At 35.9% G+C, this 25,286-nt stretch overlaps 1 protein-coding gene across 4 annotated transcripts in view; it reads right to left on the reverse strand.

Annotated features, from left to right (window-relative positions):
- Positions 1–214: 214 nt before the first annotated feature.
- COBLL1 (cordon-bleu WH2 repeat protein like 1) overlaps positions 215–25,286 on the reverse strand; it is a 161,437-nt gene continuing 136,365 nt past the window's right edge. For 2 of the 4 annotated variants that reach the window (XM_046658149.1, XM_046658150.1), the window contains 7 exons: positions 22,451–22,604; positions 21,899–21,973; positions 15,887–16,121; positions 14,769–14,863; positions 9,304–10,871; positions 7,049–7,225; positions 215–1,497 (listed from right to left, as the gene is read on the reverse strand). In XM_046658149.1, coding sequence (XP_046514105.1) covers positions 1,411–1,497; positions 7,049–7,225; positions 9,304–10,871; positions 14,769–14,863; positions 15,887–16,121; positions 21,899–21,973; positions 22,451–22,604 — 2,391 coding nt within the window. In that variant the 3' untranslated portion in view covers positions 215–1,410. Of the gene's footprint in view, positions 1,498–7,048; positions 7,226–9,303; positions 10,872–14,768; positions 14,864–15,886; positions 16,122–20,470; positions 20,609–21,898; positions 21,974–22,450; positions 22,605–25,286 lie in introns of all 4 variants that reach the window. The other 2 variants (XM_046658151.1, XM_046658147.1) reach the window with 2 other exon arrangements.

Genomic DNA, 25,286 nt, shown 5'->3' on the forward strand with positions numbered 1-25,286 from the left:
TGCCCTGTGTCAGGAACTAAACCAAGCATTTTACATGCTTTGCTCATGCATTTTGGAGTTGGAATGCCTCAGCTGAAATGTATACTGGGGAGCTCTGGTAAATGGTAGGCCTTCCTATTACTTGTTTGTTTACTGGCTGATAGAGCTGTGGTCGTCAGGTCAAGTACACAAATATGCTGGTTGACATGAACTGCATTTAAAAAAAAAGCATCCCAAATATATAACTTGCTTTTATTAAACAGGGCAAAAGAATCAACACATTTTCCAAAGAGACAGATATCCCAGTAGCTTTAATGAAAACCAGCTTAACATCAGCTTGTTTGACAAAGCTTTTAGAATAAGTGAGCAATTAAATTCTTAAAGTAGGAATAGAACATCAACAAGCTCTAGACCCCAGAACAACAAATTAGGCATCGTTTTGCTTAGCAGTTTTAGCTTTAATGTAAATATATATTATATTTAGAATATTAGCATCCGAACTACATAATAACTTTATCATTTTATTTTAAGTAAAACCAGGATTTCTGGAACCTCCAAGTAGTCTTTAAAGTTTTCCAATATGGACATAAACTAAGCCCTATTCCTCTCTATATATTGAATGTGAAACAGTTGTCACAATATATCAACATTTTCACAGGAAGATTTTTAAGGCTTCTGGCACATAAAATGTGTAATATCTGTGTGACAATAATGTCATAATTATATACAGAAAATATTTAAAATTCTCTTTGTGCAACTTAAGTTCTAAAGATTAAAAAACCAAGTGTTCCACGTTGATAAAATATTAAAATATTATGAGCGTCCTATAAATTTGACACTGATCTTGTGATTACATAAAGAACGTGCAAGATAAGACTTGCATGCTAAGTGATTCATCACTGAAATTAACTGTGGAACTGAATATACTTATTTGATATCATTAGTTTTCTAGATCATACTTTCAGCACAAAACAGGCTTTAATATAACTTATAAACGTTTCCAATTAAACTGTGACATTGACGCAGCCCGCGTCAATCTATGTTTGCCTAGTTATTTATATGACATACAAATATACGTCTATGAATCTTAATTTATCCTTTTGTCTAAGTCACCATTGTAGAGAATGTGTCAATAAGTAAGTGGAATCAACAAAAGGTGACTATTTCTCATTTGAAAAAAATGAAAGTCATTAACACCTTGTCTTAAAGATCTAAAGCAGCATAATCAGCTCTTAAGGCAAAAAAGGCCAAAAATATTATTATAAATTATAAACTCTTGTAATTCTTTCTTTTGGCATTAAAAGCCACAGCACAAATTCTTACACTTTAATAGATAATATATTAGTGTACATCTGAATATACATTTGCCGACATTCTCCATCAGTATGAAGCTGTTCTGTGAAGTGGAGGTGGAGAAGGGCAGGGCAACATTTAATGGGCGTCCTGGGCATCAGAGGACATGGAACGGCTGAGTCCTGACCTCCCGTTCACAGATATTGTATTTGATGGAACAGTCACCTGAGAGAAAGAAACATACTTTGCACCCATCAATTTAAAACAGGACAGCTATCTAATTTTCAATTTTCAACAGTTACCACATTTTAACTTCTGTTTAATTGTAAATGCTAACATTTAGTATTTTTTATTCAATAAATTACAAATAATCGAGAATAAATGTTCATTCTACCATGAAATTAAAAAACGAGCGAGTTGTTATTTCCACAACAAAGTTAAGTAATCCATTAACACATCATAGTCTTTACAAAATGACCAAATCAACTCAAAGGACAAGAACACAAACAGACTGCAGGCAAGCTGTTAACGACATTTTTAGCTACACTAATTCTGGCTTCCCAGAATGCCTTGGAGAATGTAGAAAAATAAAATGAATTCCACATAGCAATGAATTTTACAATTTTTGTACTGATAGTATAAGGAATTGTTTGTTTTTGTTTTCTTTAGTAAATAAACTCCTAAGTTCCAAAATTCTATGGCAAAGTCTCCTCTTTGCAAACTGTAAGTGAAAGAAAAACACTAATATAAAAATTTTCTAAATAGCTTGAAATTCCAATATTATTTAGAAGAATATAAAGAAAAATCACCTGGATTCTGAATAGGAAATAGGTATAATATTTAGAAATATTATACATAACATATAAGGACAATATATTAAGAAAAATGGTTTATCTCCAGATTATAATCTGACTAGTTTAGATTCATAATTAAAAACAATCATCTTCTCATAAGTAGGGAAGTGAAGTAAGAAAGGCCACAGATTCTGCCTAGCAACAGAGGAAGTTAGCAAAACAGAAAACAAGATTCGCAAATTTAGTTTGGATTTGGTTTTCTTGTGCTTCATTTCTTGCCTTTTACTAAATGAAGATTGGTCATCTAAACTAAGCAATTTTCTTGACTGTCTTATCAATCTAGGATGGAGTAGAATGGTTGATACCATCCACCTGAAATAAATTCCTAACATTCCTAAGAATTCCAGGGGAAGGAAAACTCATGTGCATCCTGTTTAGCATTCAGGTGGAATTCTTTCCAAGTAAAGCCAACAAACAATAGACAGGTAAGAACTTCTCACTGTGTAATCTGGTCTGAAAAGTCTCTGTATGTAGGAGTTATTTTTGTAATCCTTGCCCAAATTGCAGTTCTCCTAATTCTTTGTAAAGTGAAAGAGAGAAAAGTTGTTTTAAGCATTTTAAAAAACATACTGATGGCTCTAAATTTCTACAAGTAAAAGATGTTCATTGCAGCATCATTCACAGAATGAAAAACTAGACTCTAGTTAAATGTCCACCAATAAGGAACAAATAAGCTACAGTTCATTCATATAGTCGAATGTTACATAGTCTTAAAAAAATAGCACGGATATATATATATAATAAGATGGAAAGCTTCAGAGAGAGAGATGTTTATGAATGATTCACAGAGGATTCTATCTTCGTAAAATAGTAGTATGTAGTTTACATACTACAAAAGTGGTCTGGAAGGTTACACTATAATTTATCAAGAGTAGTTACTTTGGGGGGAAAGTGGTATTTTGTTTGATATTTAAAAATTTGTTTACTAAACTTTCAAACATGAGAAGGCATCGTTCGAAGACTCATATAAATTCTGTGAGGTCAGAGAACTTGTCTATTTTAATGCCACTTTATTCTCATGTTTATTTTAGTGCCTGGCACACTGTAGATCAATGAATACTTCTTGAATGGAATATGGTTATTTTTTACAAACATTTATAAAATAAGAAAGTATTGCTAGAATTTCTTGAATAAACATACAATACTTATAATAAAGATCTTTCTTAAAAACAGCGTTTCAGGATTTACTGATAGGAGCATCTACTAGTTGACTCTCCACCCTTTAAGTTGAAAGAATCTTCAGGAATATTCACACAGCTTTCTGATTTCCATCAAGGAGTGTTAACTATGAAACTATCATTTATTTTTGCTTTAAAAATATATGGAAAGAATTGCCAACCTGAAACCCTTAGATAATTCAAATTCAAACCAAGGAAATATGAATAAAAGGCAGACCAATTTAAAAAACAAAACAAACCAGCAAGATTCTGGGTGACTTATCCAGTTTTTTTCTTCCTTCCAGATTTCTATCTAGCCAAAGATAAGTTTTACATTCTGAGGAAACACTTATTATCAAGTACTAAATTATCATTCATTAGTGTATTCGCAGACTTTATTTTTACAAACCTATATTCGACTTGTAATCGTGTAATAATCTTTAGTAACTCAAGCACCGACAAGAACTTTCTTGTCTAGTCGACAATAAAGGATTACTTAATCTGCCTTATTCTCTGAAAAACAATTTGCTGACTCATATAAATCTTGACATCAAACACGTTTCATAAAATACTGAGGTAGATTTATTAGTGCTTCTGTGAAGACCAGACAAATTTCTGTGACTACATGGGGGTCAAGCAGGGGTAAGGTATGGAAAAAACCTTAAGAAACGTGAAAAAACATAGCATGCTCCTGACTACATTTACACTAGAGCAATCAACTAGATAATTGTTCTAATGTGAACCAACTATTATAATGAAGGTTAATTGCTCGGGTATGAACCAGAGCCATAAGGCAGGTTGGTACCTGGAGTTAAATTGAACATTTGGGTGCCAAAATGTAGGCAAACACAGAGCCAACTTTCTGATGAACAATCTAAACCAACTGTCAAAATCACTGGAGATTTTATTTGGCACTGTAACTGCTGTTCTATAAAAGAAATGTTAGAATTTAAAACAAACCAGGAGAAATGTTCAGTACAGGACAGAAATTTGGGACTTAAGCAAAGATCACAAGAAATGAGAGTCTTCTTGTGTCCATCTTTAACCACTTTTTTCCAATATTTTGAAATACACGTACAGAAAAATGCACTGAACTTAAATAAACAGCCGAATGAAAACAAACACAAACATGTATATAACCCACCACCCAGGTCCAGAGACAGAGTACCTCCAGCTCCCCACGGATCTTGTCTTTAGTTAAAATTTTGACATTTTCTTCATCATGGATTTTTACATTAATTTGGACATTTAAAAAATACTGCCTTAAGATTTATCTTGATTACCTAGTTTTTTTTGGTTCCCTGTTAAATTGTATGCCTGTCCTGCTCCAATAAGCCCCTAACAACCCCTTTTCTTCCCCTCTGGAAGTAACCGCTATCAAGATTTTTATAATTATTTCATCATTTTTAAAAATAATTGCTACCTATGCATGCATCACTAAAGAATATAATTTAGTTCTGCATGCTGTCAAACTTTACACCTATATTTTTATATGTCTCTATCTACATTGTTGCATTTAGCTGTATTTTGTCCAATTTATTGCTAAATGATTGTTTATTCTTTGAATATACTATTAATTCTACTATTTTTGAATATTAAGGGTATATTTATTTGGAGCTATTACAAACAATATTCTAGGATATTCTTTTAATATGTGAGTTCTGGTACACAAACACACACCTTTTTAGGATATGTAACTAGAAGTGAAAATGCTGATCATGGAGTGGGGATATTGAGAACTTTACTAGACTAGACCCTGTGTCCATTTTTAGTGGGAAAAAAATGGAAATGTAACAAATTTTCATTAAATAAAATTTAGGAGCTGGCCCTGTATAGACTTATAGACTCAGAACTATCAATAACCTCCTACTGAAAGAGAGAAAATTTAGACTCAATAGAACCTAAAGTAATGAGTTATAAACAGGATACAATTATAGGATCATCATTTAGGGCCTGTTTTCTGTGTTGGTCCACATCCAGGCTCATTCTGGAAGCAATGAGTTTTATATGTGAAGAGACTGCCAAATCAGGGCCCATAACACACCAAGCATACAGCTGCTTGCCTGTACAATTCTGTTGGCCTAAAAGGCAATTCCAATTTAATGCACTGTTTTCTGCACTTAATTCATTGAAATGATTAATCCAGCCACTGACAGTACAAAGACACTGCCATTAGTTTCTGTGTAGGTACTCGGTTCTTGTGCAGGCCTGATGGACCACTGTTTCTCAGTCCCAGGCTGCAAACACCCAGAAGGCTGAGGCTTCATTTTACGCATTTTTGTAGCCCTAGTATCTGGTACAATGCTTGGTCCTTATGTGCTTAAAAGAATGCTTGTCAAATTTATAGACTTGATAAAAAGCTTTAGATCGGAAATGATTGATTTCAAATTTGTCCTTAATTTACAAGATGAGAAATAGAAAAATTTTTATAAATGAGAATGTGTGATTAACAGGGGCATATTTGCCCACAAAAATATAAATATTGTGACCTGTGAGGTACCAATTTTAATATTTAAAGCTATACCAAATTTTTTTGCTGCCTGGCACCTAAATTCAGACTCTACAAATAATCTACAGAATTCAAACCTAATCCCCTGAATTATTCCTTCGTGTTTCCTCCACTCCAGACAGCACGCAATATTTTGCCTTGTCTCCATGTTTGCCCAGATGGGAGCGCCAAGCCCTCTGTGAGGACGGCTGTCACTCATGGCTGCATGGAAACACGCTGCAGAAACTGGCTGGTGTGGGCGAGCCTGGCTGATGTAGATGCGTCCGGGGGCCTTCCCCTTTCTTTCTGCCTTTGCAGCATTCCTGTTCCTTCGTGGATTTCATTTCTGTTGAGCTCAGTGTTTTACTCAACAAGTCTCTTACTCTTCTCTAAATATAGCTTCTAAAATGATGAGGGAAGGAATTCACAAAATGAAATGCCTAGGGAGTCAGTAGAATAATGAGCACTTTTCTTGTCTTGGGTGTTGAGGAACTGGCAACCAAGACAACTGAGGAGAGAACAAGAGAGACATTTAGGGAGACTACAGGCCCTGGGAAGTCCAAGTGATGACGCCAGGCTTCAAGCTTCCCCACCTCCTCTCTCAGTGGATGCCGGTGACAGAGGGAGGAAACTCAGCTGCAGAGTTCCCTGAAAGAATTGGTGGGTGTTTGCCCCAGAAGCAGCATACCTGGTCTCCTGAAGTTCTGCTTCCCCTCAGTTAAGGAGGAGCCAGGCAGCTCTGGCAGGGGAGGATTAAGACTTGAATTTCTGCATTAGGTCTCATCTAAATTCTCCAGATTTCCCCTACATTTTTTGGTTTAACCTGTAAAACTTCCCCCCACCCACAATCCCACATAGGGTAGTAACTTTGATCGCTGTAGGAGTGATGACTGAAAACTTGCAGGCTCCTATTGCTAGGGCAGTTTTTCTGAAATAGGGAGGGATTTTCTTTCCAAAAGAACCCTTCTTGCTGTGCTAACATAATTTCTTAAAAATAAGAGACCAGGGCACTCTCTCTATATAGTTACACAATAATGAGCAAAACTCATGTTCTGCACCTGGCCCGTGTTGCGGAAAATAGACCTGACACATTTTTAAGTCCATGTAAGACTCTGGACTCTCTCAGCTGATACTTCTAAAATGACCCCGACATAAAAAAATAACTTCTGGCATCTTCCCTATTCAGATTTAAATGCCAGAAAACAATTTCCCCTAAGTATTAGTTTGACAATGTTGAAAATAAACCTACTGTCACCCATCTGATAAAGAAAACTTACCCTTTTCAATTTGGCAGCAGCCTCTCCAGAACGGATTGCCGTCAGCAAACTCTGCCGGACCTGTTCTGGGTCAGAGCTTTGGAATGGTAAAGAACTTTGTCTCTTAAGGGTGAATGATGGGCAGTCAGTCAGAGATGGTATTTGGGAATTCTGTTCATTATGTGCAGAGTTATTTTCCTATAAAAATAATGCAAAATATTTATATGAATACCAAGTGAAGAATGGGCCAGTTTTCAAAAATTTTCATTATCAGTTCTTAAAGAATCACCGTTGGCCACACTGCTGTTCGAGGCACAGCTCTGTTTCCTCACTCACTGCATTATGTCTGCTGCCAGGACTCAGTTGGAAGATGAGCACATTAACTTCCCTTCTCTTGAACTCAGGGGGCTAAGGAAGAAAAGTGGTACCTCTCTTTGTTTCATGAACACACGGGTAATTTTAGTGTCCTTGAGTCAAATAATGCTAATTTCTCTAATGGAGTTGCCTAGAAGAGCCAAATTAATAATAGAAATATTCCACAGACTAAAAAATAACCCCTTTTCATAGTGCCAACATATTAGGTTGTGAAATTATTATTTTTGAAGGAAAAAAATGGACAAATATTGGCAATTTCATATTGGTTGAATTTAGCATATCTTCTAATCAAGGAATACTAATTACTATGCTACACATAACAGCTTATTTTGCTACACATAATAGCTTATTTCTGGAAGTCACAGGGACCAAGTGATGGCCATATTTTCTAAAATATGAGGAATTTCCAAATTGAAGAATCAAAAAATTAATTAAACTTCTTAGCAAAGAATATTTAGTAACTGATTTAACTGGCAACTGTTATCAAATAATCTTAAAAATGTCTTTTTCAAAGTGCCAAATATCCTTACAAAAGATGAGCTAAAGAGAGCTCAGGCAATGGCTCAAAAACTGTATTTTCTAAACCCAGCTTCCGTTGTTTAGGAATGGTATTCCATTCCAAGAAAAAACACAGGCTTTGTTCCCAAGTAGAGAATTAATCTCTCTACCATACATCTCTTCCTGACATTATAACAAAGTAATAAACATAAATGTGAAATATATGAAGAAATATTCTACAAGATAAATATTGCTTTAAAATTATGGAAAAATCTTTACTTGGCAATATGGTTAATGTTCTGTTACTCTAGAATGTTTGAAAAAGTAATATAAAATACTTCTGGATCTGTCACACAAATATGAACATATTCTTTAAACACTATCAGAGTAAAAGTACACAAAGCATTTTTTAAAAGTTGCATGTGGATTATCATAATTCATACTGTGAATTTCATCTTCTCCTTTGACCAGACTATCTCAACCTAGGAAATTAGAACATTCAGTCAACTGAACACTAAGTCAACAAATCCCTCTTTTTGTAAATTATTACGGCTACATAGTGGTTAAATGATACTTTGGCCAACATACATATAACTGGAAAAGTTGACATTGAATTAACAAAGTGGGAAATTACAAAAATTACATATTTAAACTCTGGTTTCAATTTAAATTTACATGTAAAAATGTTTGGCAAGCTGAAGTTGAATGTATAGGATAGAAAATGCATAGCTGAGATATGTTTGGTTATTTTATCTAGTCTTTGACACTGCTTATGTTTCTATGTAATTGAAACTATTAATCTTGCTATTATGTAGAACTGGAGAAGAAAATCAAGTAAACTAGAACATCCAGAAAAGTTATAAACAAATTGAGATAGCAAAACACAGGAAAATATAGAGTCAGAACTACAAACTAGTACATTATACAAATGTATGAGCAAAGAAAAGTTAAAATATTTGCTAAGGATACAATTATATAATGATGACCTTATAGTAATACCTGATCAAGTTATGTGAATTACAATAATTCTGAGAGTGAATAATCGGATTCTATGTATTACCACTCTTTTTTCTTACAGCAGCTCAATATTAGATTAATATGAATTCAGAAATAAGTAACAGACATACCAACAAGCTTGTTCACCCCCGTTTAAACCATGTTGTATATGATGCCCTTATTAATTTTTTTTGTGAGGAGGATAGGCCCTGAGCTAACATCTGTGCCAATCTTCCTCTATTTTATGTGGGATGCTGCCACAGCAGGGCTTGATGAGCCACACTAGGTCCATGCCTGGGATTGGAACCTATGAACCCTGGGCCAGCAAAGCTGAGCACTGGAACTTAACCACTAGGCCACCAGGCTGGTCTCCAAGAATCCCTTATTTTTAAAAAGGTAACATTTACCTTATCACTCACACCTAGTTGTGGGATGTCCACAAATTTATCTACAGAAGGAGTCTTCCCTTCCTCTGTGTCAGCTGGAGGTTGGTCCAATGCACCCTCACTGCACGACTCTGTGCGTGATTTGCTGAAAGACTGTGACCGTTTCACTACAGCGAGGGCAAACGGTGAAGGAGCAGAGCTGGAGTAAGGTCGTGGGGCACCAAAAGTTTTCAAAGTCTTCAGATTTAGTGCAGCTAATTGACTCGTGGGAAGAGGAGTAGGTTTCGGAGCTACGGGAGGAGGAGAGGTTTCAGGGGGCTTCTTACTGAGGATGTCATCATCAGTGTTTTTAGTGTGGGGCTGTGGAGAGTGAGCTGTTTTACTTAAGGGAGAAAGAGTTTGCTCTGGAGGAGGTATCATATCTCTTTCCACCTCTTTCTTTATTTGTTCCTTTGGAGTAGGATTAGGGGCAGCATGGATACTCTTGGCAGCTGCAGATGTCACATAGTGACCGGAAACTCTTTTTTGCATCTGCAAGAAAAAAGAACTTGGTTTGGTCTGGGGATTTGAAACCCGAGATTTAAGTTTTGACTCCAAAATGTTGTTTATATCTTCCAAATTCGGTGCAAAAGGAGCTGTGCCAGTGTCTCTTGTCATTCTGGGAGTAAGTTTCAGAGGGTTCGCCGTGGTGCTGTGGGGTGAGCTCTCCATACTGTGCACCTGATGCTCTGTTCTTGGGGCAGGCTTCTGTCTAAGGGCTGCCTGTGGCTCCTTTGAGCTTTCAGAAATAAGATCTTCTGTTTGCATTGCCGTTTCTCTCACATTCTCATGAGGGTGCTTTTTTCCTAAAGTATGTCTGTCCTGATCATCCTTATACCCTATGGTTTCTGATTCCCAATCTTTCAATATTTCCAGGGATTTGGGAGGCACTATTTTATAAGTAGTCATCCCAATTTTGGGTATGTACTCTCTTGTAATTTCATTTGAAGGTTTTGGCTTGGGATTGTAGTCTTGTCTGTAATGTGGATAATTCTTTATATAAGATGCAGTTGAATTTTTATCAATCCCATCGACAGGAGACAAAAGACCATCATTACTTTGTGCACAAATTGGATCTTTGATGGTGAGTTGATCTTCTGAATGTACAGTTAGAGGGCCCTGACTCCTGAATTCTCTTGAGAGATCTATAGAATCTTGTGGACTTAAAGGTGAGTGTTGAGTTGATTTGTTGTTACTTGAAGTTTGCACGCTTTCATCAACTTTGAAGTCAGACAAATTATGATCTTGGTGATTCCCATCAAAACTGGTACAGGAAGGCGTTGTCTGAATTGCTGCATCTTGCATTTTTGTCTTTTCTGCACTGGGTTGATTCAGTTTTTGATCTGGTACTAATGAAGCAGCTGGATGATTTTCCTTGTAACTTCTAGCACCATCAGTTTTATGTGCCTCGTAGTTTGATAGTCTGTCAACTTCCATGTCCACATTGTTATTTTTGGCAACACCTCCTGCATTGATTTCTTTTCTCCACACTCCATTTTTCATATTATCTTCTGTGTTCATTGGAATGACAACTATTTCATTTTCATCTACTGAGAGAAAAAAAATGTCATCAAATATATGAAAAAGTAGAAAAATCTCAAGTTTTCAATGCCTGTCTCCCTGAAACTGACACAGTTAGTTTGAATTCTACGGCCAATTTTCAGCTCATTAATTACACAAAAGCAGGTATTGGCATTTAGAGAAAACGACATGGGCTTTGGTATCATAGAGACCTTGGTCTGGAACCCACCTGACTAATTAGTCTCTGTGGCAACAAAATGTTCCTTAACCCCTTTGAACCTCAGTTTGCTCGGATGTAAAAAGGGGAAAATATGTATTATATTTTTTTATATCACTTACATAACATGCTTTTATGATAGGATATTACCCAGAATAAGCACTTCATAGAAGATAGCTATGTTTCTTATAAGATTTAGTATTTCGGTCATTGTTAAGAATGATGAAAGAAATTGACAAATTCAGAAAATGTATTTTGTATTCTTCTGGGTTTTTTTCCATTTTGATTCTCCCTCTGTCTTTTCTATAGCCCCTTGTATTTATATTTCATACCTAACATTAAAACGGAAACAACCCCAGCAAATGTTATCAGTTTGAATAAAGGGAGATAACGGAAACATTATCTTTAAGAATCTCAGATGATTGTCTTGTTAATTAGGTATGCCTGCTAAAGAGCTTTAGAGGACTTTGTTTTTAGTCATAATATGGGTGATTTCAATTACATAAAAACAATCATGTGGGTTTTGATTTTTCTCTGTGGGAAAAGATATCCTTATTCTTCTCCTGTCAGAGGCCAAGTAGAGAAAATGACCCGCCTGTCCCCTGCACTACTTTTCCTCTTCATCCTAATTCAGACCACCTGAAAATGAAGACCGTCTGCCAGTGTCCAGGTTAACAAAGCAGCAGTTGCCAGCCAACAACATGATAACAAAGAATTGGAATGAGGCTTCTGGAAGGAAACACAGGTTTACTGAGTGTGTACCATGTGTCTGGTACTGGGCCAAGTGATGTCTATAATGTGCTCCTCTAGTCAATTGCCCTGAAGAACCATTTCTCCTAAATGACCAACTAGCCCTCATCTTCAAAATCCTTAGCGGCCTCCCCTTTCAGCTGTGTAATTTGCACAGCATGAGCGAAATGCGGGCTTTGGGAGTCAAATTGGGAAAGAAAGTGAAGTATTTCTCTCTAGTTTTATCATCACTCACTTTCACCTATAAGATAAAGATCAAGTTCACTGCCTAAAATGTCATGAGCTACTTAAAATAGTTCCTCTGTTAAAAAAGAAAAAAGAAAAATATGCATGCAAAAAAAAAAGTCATGTTGCCAGGTAAATTTGTATACAAATAATTTTTGAAAATATCTTCATATTTTTAAACCCTGCCTAATTGTACAACCATTTGGTCATAATAGTTATACTTTATATTATGCTGCAAGCTCCCTATATTAAACATATAATTTAAAACAGAATTCATTTTTATTCTTCCCAAATAAAATGCAAATGATTATCAGGATATGTATTGTCTGTATGAGTGACTTCACTCAATGACTAATAATTACCAACTTTTATAACTTATAAAATTAAGGACACATGATTAGGAACCATGGAAGAAGTACATTTCTGCCTGTGTGCTTATTTACTTGGTTTATAAGTATTTTTAATATCTATATGAAAAGTGGTGCTCTTAACACTGCTATGAGTACAAAAGAATATAAGAAATGATCCTTGGCACCAGGAAATAGCCTAAATGCATTTCCTTCTCTCTTGTTTATTTCTTATTTCACTGAATATAGGTATACCCCAGCTATACAATAGAAATGTTTTTCAAAAGGAAGTAAATCAATGTAAAAATATATTTTAAACTGAATCCCCTGTAACAAACCCTAATTTATTGGTTTTAGAGCTCCAGTTTTCTATTTTTCATATTTTCGGTGGATTACACCTACTTTATCAATGTCTAACTCTGAATGTCTCAACAAAATTTCATGATTATTCCCAACGATTGTCAGGCCTGGAAAGCTAGAATCACTAGTGAATTCATAGCTAATCCATCCTCATACATGCCTGATAATGATGTTAACCAAATGTCAATGAATGGTTAGGCCATTTTCCAAGAATGGCCAGTAGAGGGAGAAGGTATATTTTGTACTATCCTGTCCTTTCCCTATTATGACACCAACACCTACAACCTGACGAAAGGATGATTTAGGTAGGTACACAGGGTAGGTAAAAAAGGAAGAGGAAAACAGAATAAGACTACTTTAAGGATAACAGAAACTATTTATTTTAAAGATCACCTAGAGTTGACAAAGGTCATTGCAAATCAAGTGCAAATCAAAATAAATATTATTACAGAAATATACTTGTGACCCTAGCATTAACTTGATGCCAAATCTTAGCAAAAATGATTCAATTTGACTATGCTTTTAAGAAGAAGGAAGCAGCTTTTAATTCATTATTTCTCAATAGAAATGCTATTGCCATCATAGTATATGCTGTGAAAAACTGAATCAAGAGGAAAAAGAATGGGAAATTATATACTTTTAGGCCTTCTCAGAGTTGTATCTCAAGACAGCATTGACCATGGGAAAAATGAATCAGACACATACATATTCAAATTAACCAACACATACTATATATATAAAATGAGATATACCTGTATATCCACTTCTCTATTTGTTTGTGACACTGAGATAATCCATGTTTTATCTGAATATGAATACATACATTCCTCTGTTTTCTAAGACTATTAACCTAGTTTTGTATATTAACATACATAAATTAACATAATATTTGTATATTAACATAATAGACCATGAGAATTCATAAGCCACTTCCTTCATATCCCCTTAAAATACCACGGTGCATTCCTTGTATCTTTTATTGGCGTAGTATCCATTTTTCTGAAATTCAATCTTAAGTATATATTTTAACAGTATCTCGGTATTCTGCTAGGTGCTTTGAGGAGTTCAAACAAACTGTCAGAATTTCTCTGATCCAAGACTGTTCAGTCTAGTCGAGGAGTCTAGCCCAGAGAACTACAAGGCTTCTAGTAATCAAGTAACAAAATAAGTGAAGTGGCAGGATTTGGATGGTAGTTGAACAGGTGAAGATAGGTGGAAAATTATTTTCCATGCAAAGACAAAAAGGAGCATAGGTCTAATGACAGAACTGAGTGAAATACAGGATGAGAAGGAGAAGAATCTGTTGATTTAGGGGGTGAGGAGTGGGAAGTACTGGGTAATAACATTACACAATTAGGTGATTTGAACCTTAAAAATCAGGCAGATAAGTCTCACCCAAGATATAGCAACTTGGGTATGAAGTACAACAGGTTTGGACTAGGGAGTCAGTAGAAGGAAAAAAAAGAAATATATCACAAGTAGACTCACTGAGTATACAAGTTTAAGACCCAAGATCTAAGACAGGTAACTTCTAAGATTTAACAATAACAAAAGTAGTACACACGGTAGTTAAAAGCACACTTTGGAGTATATTGCCTGAGTTCAAATCCGAGGTCCACCACTTACTAATTGTGGTACCTCAAGTGAGTTACATAATATCTTTGGGGCTCAATCATCTGTAAGATGGTACTAAAAATAATAATACCCATAAATGAGTTAATATACAAGATGAAATGGGTTAGATATAGAGAGTCACACACTGCATAACGATGGTTCACAGCAATGGACTACATATATGACAGTGGTCCCATAAGATTAGTGCCATACAGCCCAGGTGTCTAGTAAGCTATACCATCTAGCTTTGTGTAAGTACAGTCTATGTTCGCACAACAATGAAATCATCTAATGACATATTTCTTGGAACATATCCCCATCGTTAAGCAACACATGACTAAAGTGTTTAGAATGGTCCTTGGCACATAGTAAGTGCTGTGAAAGTGTCGGCTATTTGTGTTTATAGAACTCACCATTCTCTTGGTTTGGGCCCAATGACTTCAAGTTTCTTACACTGTCAACTACCTTCTCTTCATTGCTTGCATTATATACCATAGCGTGTGGTCCCCTGCAAAATACGATATTGTATGTAATATATTGATACTATCCAAACATATACACAAATACACAATGAGAAAACAGGCAGTAATTTCTAAAGACAAATAGACTGAAATAATCTTTTTTTCTGCCAAATACTGGAAATGTAATAGCAAAGAAAAAGAAAAAATACAACAGAGAGGAAATGCTGCTATGAAACATTGGCTTTCATATGGTGGTCTTATTACAGAGAAAGATGCAAGAAACTTGGTAAAATAGACACTTTCCCAAAAACAGTGTCTTTTTGTTATTATCAATTATTTGTCTTTTAAAGAAAAAGGAAAGTAAATGAAACATTTTAGTCCTGCATCTGGCAAAGTCAACTTGTAGCAAGTCAGGATGTGGTTTGACCTCACTGGTTTTTTTTGGTGATAGAAGAGTTTAGTTTGAAGACAATCTCATGCAAATTATAGTAAAACTTTGATGAAGATGGTTTATTTTGCCTAGTTGATTCATCTTTATTCACGGTGTGGCATGTCTAACATAATGTAAGTGTACCGTACTCTATCTTTCAATTCCTAGGATCAAATGGAAAGTGCATTCTCTGCATCATAAAGTTGACTGTGAAAATAATATTAGTAATTTAACGTTAAATTCTAATATGCAGAATTGTCTTACATATCAGTCGGTGAAAATCCTTGGGGAGCATTTGGCGAAAGTTAAAAAGTAAATGTTTCATTTAGGTCAAATAGTTAGTAGGCAAAACAGATAGAATACAAATAAAAATGTTTATATTTGAGTCATACAAATTAGGTACACTTTATGGTTAATCTGACACAGGGATACCAGAACTGTTGAATTTGATTTTATTTAGAAACAATTACATGCAAATAGATACTTTATAAATAAATATTTTTATAATGATGGCAAAAGGGATAGAGTCTAAACTAAAGGGACCACCATATTTATGTTTAAAATATCAGATCTCTATTTCAGAAGACTAGTATTAATTAAACAAAGTGCTCCCAACCCTTCTGGCACCCAGACGACTTACTGTCCATCTGTGTTTCCAGCTTCTTGTTTTTCTTCTGCGGAGTTTGGTGAGGACCTGCCAGTGCCATAGCCCAGGGCTGCGTTGGCATCATTTTTCAGTGTATTTGTTCTATCAGTAGACCCGCACGGAATATCTTGTGACTTCAGAGAAATATTTTCAGCCTCATCTTTAGGCACTTCCCTCAGTTCTTCCTTTTCATCTATCTCTTCGAGGCTATAATCAGAGCTTATGCCAGCTACAAAGAAATGAAGATATAATACTAAATATTAATTTGCCCCATTCGTCCTAGGCAATCCTGGCAAGGAAGGAATTTTTGAAATAATAATTAGCTGAACTTTTAAAAATTCTGGTTCAAAACTAATAGTAAATACTTTTTTAATGGTGATTAATCATGTTAACATATAATCAGATTATCTCAGACACACATAATCCTAAAAATAATATGCCGTCACTCTAGGTTTTATTCATAGTAGAAAAAAGAGATTATTTAAACTCATAAATTTCAAGTTATATATTTAAGAATATATCTTTAAATTCAAATGATTTTTATATTCTTCCATAGCTCTAAATACAAGTTAAAAAAAAAAAAACAAAAAAAAACATGAGATTTTCATATTGTCTACAAGCGCATTTATAAAATTTGGCTCAGTAGTTATCAGTAACTACAATTGAGAATGATCTGAGCCCCTTTTAAAAACACTGATGCTGGGGCTGGCCCCGTGGCCAAGTGGTTAAGTTCGCCCGCTCTGCTGCAGGCGGCCCAGTGTTTCATTGGTTCGAATTCTGGGCGCGGACATGGCACTGCTCATCAAACCACGCTGAGGCAGCGTCCCACGTGCCACAACTAGAAGGACCCACAACGAAGAATGTACAACTATGTGCCGGGTGGCTTTGGGGAGAAAAAGGAAAAAAATAAAATCTTTAAAAAAAAAAAAAACAAAAAACACTGATGCTTCCCATTCCCTACCCCAGACCTGGTAAATCGGAATCTCTAAAGAGTGGGACCAAGAATTTTAAGGCTCCTCAGATGATTTTAATATGCAACAGGGCTAAAAGCCACTGATTTAGATGCTTAAAATAATTTTCAAGATTACAACAAGTATTATACAATGAAAATTAATTTTTATTACCATCCAGTTTGATTCTCAGAGGCAAATCCTTTAACAGATTTTTCCTATACATTATCAGAAAGTATAATGAGCACATATAAGCAGATATGCGTACTCACATGTTTCCTTCTTTCTCTTTTTTTGTTGGGTTATTTAACACAAATGGAAGCATACTATACTTCATGTTTTCCACCTAACTATTTTTTTCCCCACTTGATATTATCTTAAAGATTGTTCATATCAATATGTGTGTGTGTGTGACAGAGAGAGATTCTTTTCAATAGCTGTAGTTAATATTTCCTTGTATAAAAATGTGTTTTTTTATTATTGCTTAGTACCAACAACAAATGGCCAACAGGGTAAAAGAGAAGGAGACATCCTAGGAAGTTAGTGTCCACACCAGCTGTGAAAGTAAATTTAAACCAAAGAATGAGGTTCTGGATCTTTGTTTATTTAAATATAATTCAATACTTCCATTTATACAATAGCAGCTGAACAAAGCTTAATTTTACCATAGAGGAGAAAAGGAGGGCAGCATAGCATTGGATTATAGTGATCAGCACATCTACAAATTTAATAAAATTTTAACACATTTGAAGAATATTTAAAGTACTTAAAATGTATTTATTTAATTTTGTCTTTAGGTATATAGACAGAAAGTGTGTTATTTGTGCTCTTCAATAAATAAATATGGGGAATCTTAATGGCATTTTTCTTGTAAATAAAAAATAGATTACTTAACAGAAAAAATATAAAGAATTTGAGTGTGTGAATTTTTAAATATATATATTTTTGGCAAATTTTATGACATGTGAAATAGTCATTATGATGCCAAGGTACAATATTATGTGTCTATGATAGCATAATACATTTATGTAGTAAGAGTGTGTTTATATAATTTGAAAACTGTATATTGAGAAAAATGAATGGCCGCTCTGGTTTAGACGCAAATGTGTTTTATAAATGGCTCCTCAATATATGTTAAGCTCTTTTGGAAATTAGATTAACTGAGGTAACATTTAGGAAATTACTAATCATTATACCTATTTCTCTCTTGCCTCTCATGAGTATTTCAGACATATACAACTTTTCTTTAAGCATGGACCCTCTCTGAGAAAGTGTTCTCAATTACTTAAAGTATGGAGAATGAGTTATATGTCTCAAGTCTTTTCAAATTATTTTTCTGAGTTGGTAGTTACAAGCATCATATAGGCTTGCTTAAATATATATTTTTCAGTAGCTTGAAAAGCATTCTTATTATTAAAAGTCTTAGAAAAGGCTGTGATTCTTTTAAAAAATTCTAATCATTCAAGAGAACTTTCAGTTTGCTATTTAACTAGTACAGATTTCCCCAAACTTTGAAAAATATTAAATCATATTTGTTTTGTATGTACTAACAGACTGATATGATGGCCAAATTTTAGGACTATAATAAAAAAAATTGGGGTGGAGGCAGTGAACAATGATTAATTTTCACGTGTTATATTACAACTATCATATTTCAGTTTCATAAGTTCTAAAGGAAGAATATTCACTTTCAAAGAACACAGTTGAAAATCTTAGTGTAATTTTAAGATTTAATAACTTCCAAAGTATAAACATTAAAAAATTACAAAAAACATCACTTGAAAGTGTAATTATTGAAACTTCTTTTACATTTACTTAGCTTTAATTTAATACTTGAATACTTTTTATCTTAATTTTTTCAGTCCCTCTAAAATAAAATTCAATTAAAAATTATTTAAAATTCACAAAATGTAAAAGGAATTTAAATAATTAAACTTTCAAGAGACATTTTGTAAGTTTGTAGCATTTTACTTGCAAGTTATTAAAGCTTAAAATTTCACTAAGACTTTTGGGATACCTTGCTTATTTTCCTGGAGATAATTAAAATGGCAAAGTTATCTGACAAATACCACTCTGCTAAAACAGAATTGTATTAAATTAAATCCATTCTGGTGAACTACTTTTTTATTCATTCATTCATTCATTCAAAAAATGCTTATTGTGTCAGACACTGTTATAGTTGCTGCCAAAGTCGTTTTCCCTTTCATTTTTTTAAATCGAGGTATACTCAGTAAAATTGATCATTTTGGGGATACAGATTTGACAGATATATAATCTAGTTGTGTGACCACCACCATAATCAAGATATAGAACAATTCCACCACCCGCCAAATTCCCCCATGCCCCTTGGTAATCAACCCCTCCCCCAAGCCCAGCCCCTGGCAACTGTTATCCCTATAGTTTTGCCTTTGCACGAACGTATCTGAATGAAATCATACAGCATCTAGCCATTTAAGTCTGGCTTCCATCATTGAACATGATGCATTTGAGATTCAGCCATGTTGTTGCATGTATTAGCTATTTGTTCCTTTTTATGGCTAGGTGGTAGTATTCCAATGTATGGATGGACTGATCACAGTTTGTTTATTCCTCAGTTTAGGGACATTGGGTTGTTTCCCATTTGGGGCAATTATGAATAAAAACTACACAATAATTCACGTGGAAGGTTTTGTGTGCAAGTAGCTTTTCATTTTTCTTGAGGAAACACCTAGGGGTGGGATTGCTGGGTGGTATAGAAAATGAATGCTTAAAATTAATTAAAAAAAACCTGACAAACTATTTTTCAAACTGGCCACACAATTTTGCATTCCTATAAGCAGTACTGGTTTGAGGTGATAAGGACTGTTTTTGAGTCACTGAAAAACTATTTATGATAAAATTCAAGTATTACCTAACTATAAAGTTTTGCATCTGGTAACAAAATAATTTCAATAATTTAAAAGTAAAAATCCCATTCAAAAACAATATTATAGAAAATAAGCCATGCCTAGATAACAAAAGAGTAGTTCAACAAAGAAAAACGTGTATATATATATATATATATATAAATAAATATATATATATTTTTTTTTGGTGAGGAAGATTGGCCCTGAGCTAACATCCATTGCCAATTCTCTTCTTTTTGCTTTAGGAAGATTGTCGCTGAGCTAACATCCATGTGAGTCTTCGTTTTGTATGTTGGACGCCATCACAGCATGGCTTGATGAGCAGTGTGTGGGCCTGTGCCCAGGATCTGAACCCACGAACCCTGGGCTGCTGAAGCTAAGCACATGAACTTAACCACTATGCCACCAGGCTGGCTTCTATTCTTTTATGATTATATAGTTACACATCGAAAATAATAAAGTTCAAACAGTTTTGCCAAAAGCAGAAAGTCACATAGAGAAGAAGCTGAAATCCTTTAGAGCCACTGATTTTATTCATCTTGCACCTTGCCATATTCATCTATATAGTTAGGGAGAATATCAAATTCTAAAGCTGTAATAAAATTCCAAGTGAAAAGGGGGAAAGTACTGTTTCTTTATGAGACATTTTTACCCAAGGGATGAACAAGTAACTGAATCTACAGGTGATGACAACTTGACCTACATCAAACAAAGCACCAGGCAGGAAAGGCCGGGTCACCTACATGTCAGAGAGGCCACGGCTGCCTCGGGCGTTCCAGGGCACTCCGAGAGAGAGGTTTCCTCCGTCAGTGTGGGCACAGAGCACTGCTTGTGACTGGGGAGCGCGAGGCCAAGGGAGGCTTCTGCCAAGGAAGCAAAATCTGTGGAAATGGTACTTAGACAACAGACGTAAGGCAAGCAGAGATCACGAAGCATTTCAGAAGAAATCAGATTTGTTAGCTCACAATTATCAATGCATTAGACAAGAAGAGGTGACAGGGAAAAAAAGGAAGAGAAAGATAAAGAGATAGCAAGCAAAGCTTAAATAGTAGTCATACCTTTTTTACTGATACTTCAGAATCTTCTCATTTCACTTATATCGTTTGATATTATCTAATAAATTGCCTTTGTGGAGTAAAATAGTATAATTGACAGTATCATGGGTTGGAGTTAAGAAAAATCATTACTAGTTATCTAACGGTAATTTTTTCTTTTTGGTGAGGAAGATAGGCTCTGAGCTAACATCTGTGGCAATCTTCCTCTATTTCGTATGTGGGACACTGCCAGAGCATGGCTTGACGAGCAACGTGTAGGTCTGTGCCTGGGATCCGAAGCATCGAACCGTGGGCCACTGAAGCCGAGTGTGCGAAGCCAACCACTATGCCACCGGGCTGGCCCTAATGATAATATTTTTAATCACAGAGGAAATCTTCTTTCCTCCATATAAAATGTGTCAAAATCCCAAAGTCCTAAATGTCACTTAAGGATTAAAGATTTGGGGGCATTCGGGTGCCTCTGAATTTTTCCTGTATTTGTGAATATGAATTTATATCATATTCATTTATATCTAACTTTAAGTCTAAGGATTAGGAAATTTTATCATACTTATTCTTATAATAGCTACTAAATAGCTATTATTAAAAATATTAGCAAACAGTACTACATTGAACTATTTTATTTTTACTAGAATTTCATTTATTTGGGGAGAATCCAAAATGAGACCATACAATAGAAAAGATTTCGTGATAACAAATTTTTGCCATTAGATTAAGACACTATGTACTTGAATTCATAGCTAGGATAGTTGCATGAAGAACAGTGCTGTACACCTTCATGTCAGTTTTCTTCTGCACACACCAAGATACATTCCCAACAAAGATGTCTCCTTCCTCTTGGGAAGGAGATTAATAAATGATAACCCGGCATTGCGTAAGGAAAAACAGGAGACCTAACGGGGAAGGTACTCAAGGCACCAACGCAGAACTGAAATTTGGGGTTCTGCCAGTTTCATACAGGGGAGGAATTTTTTCATTTCAATAAAATAAAATTTGGGAAATGGAGTCAAAGCAAGTATCGCTTTCACATACAGAGCATTATAACTAGATTCATTCCTCAACCGTCAGGAAAGCTCTTTGTCAGTAATCCCGTGATGTGGAGTACAGGTGTCCTACCTGGGCTGGACAGACCCTCAGGAGAGTTTGCTTCAGAAACACTGTCAGTAGGAACTGCATGGACTGACTCCAGGGCTAGAAGACAGAAGCAACACGACTTATAAACAAGTCACATTCACAAATGAAACAATGCCTCAGTAGCTTAACTTAGCTATTTCATATAACTCAGAAAGAGATAGCCCTAACCTTGTTAGAAGCCTTTTTACTGTCCAGCTTTAATACAATTAAAATCTACTTAGATTCCCATTCCTACATGTAGTCAATCCCAGAAAGGCGGGATCTTTCTGAATAGATTCACAAATTATCACAAGCTCTTTTTAGTATAATGGAGCTGAACAATTTTTTCATTTGATATTGTTACGTTACAGATTTTAAAAAGGCAGCTGAGAATAACCAGCGACTAAGTATTATTATTAAAATTAATTAATTATAAACCTAAGTTTAAGTACTACTATTTAATAAAATGACATGATTTATAACCTATATCATTTCTACCATCTATTTAAACAAAACACAATGCAAATATAATGTTAATGGGAAAAGTAACATTACCAGTCACAGGACTATTTTCATCACTTTGATGCAGGGACATCTTAGAGGGTGGGGAAGGTGCTTTTCGCTTGGTCCTTTTCAAAGATGAATTCCCAACGGATGTGCTACTGAGCTGCAGCGAGCCTGTCCTCACTATGCCTGCTCCACAGGGACCCTGTGTAAAACAAAATGACCACACCCAATCTCTATTTAGAAAATAATAGCAAACTTTAGGAAGCCTCTGATCTTTATGTCTAACGCATCATATGCCAGTAAGGAACGTAATATTCATTCATTCGAAAAACACGTATGGAGTATCTGCCATGTGCCAGGAGCTAGGCTAAGAGATGGATACATAAAGAAAGACAAAATATGGTCCTTCTCAAGAAACTTAGGCTAGGAGACAGACATGCAAACAACTAATTATAGTGTAGAGGACTCATAAGCAGTACAGTTAAAAACTAACTCTCAAAGAAAACTCTGGAGAAAACATTGACGTAAAGTAAGAAGGGAGAAAGTGAAGAATATCTGTACATTAAGATAGCTTTTGATTCATCTTTCTCTTTTTAGCATTAATGAATCAATGACAAACATTTCAAAAATCTATATGTCTACCCAAGGCAAGGTCATTGGAGGCCAACGACTCTATGCACAGCTAACATTCACACTCATAGCATGTGAGTGTCAGCAGACCCTAAGACAATCCTCCCTCAGCAGGCTGGCTGGTGCCTCCTGGCCCAGTGCCATGTCATCTTGCTCTTTCCCTTTACAACAAACCTGCATAAAAGCATCATTCATAGTTTTTGTCTCCAATTTCTCATCTCCCACTAGAACCCTTCCAATCAGACTTTTCCCAACCTTCATTTCATCAAAACTATTTCTACCAAAGTCATCAATGACCTCCACCATGACTAAATCCATGGTTACTTCTTGGAACTCATTTATTTGACCTATTAGCAGCATTAAACAGACTTGACCACCCTCTTAAAATTCTCTTTTTCTTATTTCCAGGACACCAGGTCCTTACTCTGCACAGATCCAAACTCTGTTTTCTTTGTTGGTTCCTTTTCATCTAAGTCCTTGGACGTAGTCTCCTTAGTATCTTTGTTCATTCCTCTGGTAATCTCCCCTATTCTGTTCGTTTCATGTACTATTTATATGCTAATGAATTCCAAACTTATCCTGGACCTCTATCTGATCTCCACTTAATGTCTAAGGCCATCTCAAACTTGGTGTCTAAAACTGAGATCCTGGTAATCCCTCCTTTCCCCTCCCCCATCAAAAATAATCCTGTTCACGCAGTTTTCCTCATTTCAATAAAGAACAAGCCATTCTTCATCTGTTTAGGCCAGTAACTTTGGAGTCACCCTCATCTCCCTTTCTCACACTCTGCGTAAAGTCCATCCTGTTGGCTCATCCAGCTTGACTGCTACCATGTAGTCCAAATTATCATCAAGAACCTTCTAATTGGACTCTGCTTCTACACTGCTTCCCTACAGCCCTTTCTCAACATATCAGCAAAAGGATCCTCTTAAAACATTAGTCAGATTAGGTCATTTTGTTAGAAATCCACTAATGGTTGCCTAACTGGCACAGAAAAGCCAAAGTCTGTGTAATGACTTCTAAGGCAATTGTCGACCTGGCCCCTTAATCTCTGACTGCCTCCTTCTCCGAGGGTGGAGCAGCTCACTCCACTCCAGCCACACTGGCCTTTCATGCTGTTCCTCAAATGTGCCAGAGTGTTCCCACCTCAGGGCGGTTACACTTGCTGTTCCATATGCCTGGAATGCTCTTCTGATATAACTTGAAGCATAACTCCCTCAATTCCTTCAGGTCATTTCTCAAGTGTCACCTTTTCAAGGAGCTCCTCCTTGACCCCCAACACTTCCTCTCCCTCTTCCCAGCTTTATCCTGATGAGCAGCATTTAATAGCTCTCTAACACACCATATAGTTGGCTTATTTACCTTGTTTATTTTCTTCTTCCACTAGGGTTGACTATAAGGGCAGGGATTTCTTCCCCTCCTATTTTGCTCCCTGCTGTTTCTCCAGAACAATGTCTGGCTCATAGAAGTTTCTCAACAAATATTTGTGGAGGGAATGAAAGAGTGAATGAGATACTGCTTTCTTCATTAACAAACAAAAAGCCTTGATAAACTAGGAGAGCATGTAAAGCTTAGGCCATTCCAATCTTATGAGACAATGTAAGCACACCTAAGGGAAGTGAACTAGTTCATAAGATGTCTTTCAGTCTTTATATCTTGCTGCACACCAAGAAAAACTTAGCAAATTTACTATTCGGTAATTATGTGATATACCTGCCAGAGAAGAAAGGAAGCCTGCCCCAACAAAGAAAAGCTTGAGTTAGTCTTCACCACTGGCAGCTATGTTAGGAACTAAAGGGGAAGGTAGCTCATTTCATAGGGACAGAGGCAGAGTTAGGTTCACAGCCGGAGGGTGTTGACTGAACACACCTCTCACTAACGTTAGCTCCTCCTCACAAGGGGGTGGGATAGGTTAGCATGGGCTGACTTTACTGGGAGTCAAACCATTAAAGTTTTTCCATACCAGTTGGTAAACAGCTGCAGCCACCAACCTCCTCTCCCCTCACTACTCTGGTCCCTCCTCCAGAACTCTTAAGACTTCTCCACAATCCAGCAAGAAAAGAGTTAAAGCCTGCCACCCAAACTCATATTGATTCAAAGTCACTAAATGCAATTCTGATTAAATCTGAGGGTCATTCCTCCATAGTCCTCCACATCCCTCCCCGCCCAGCCCCGCACCTCCCTCCAGAGTGGATATGGGGACAGATCCTCAACTGCAGCTTGGACTTTTGAATCTATCAGGAGAAGGGCCCTC

Source organism: Equus quagga, chromosome 4, assembly GCF_021613505.1.
Source record: "Equus quagga isolate Etosha38 chromosome 4, UCLA_HA_Equagga_1.0, whole genome shotgun sequence".
Lineage (NCBI taxonomy): Eukaryota > Metazoa > Chordata > Mammalia > Perissodactyla > Equidae > Equus > Equus quagga.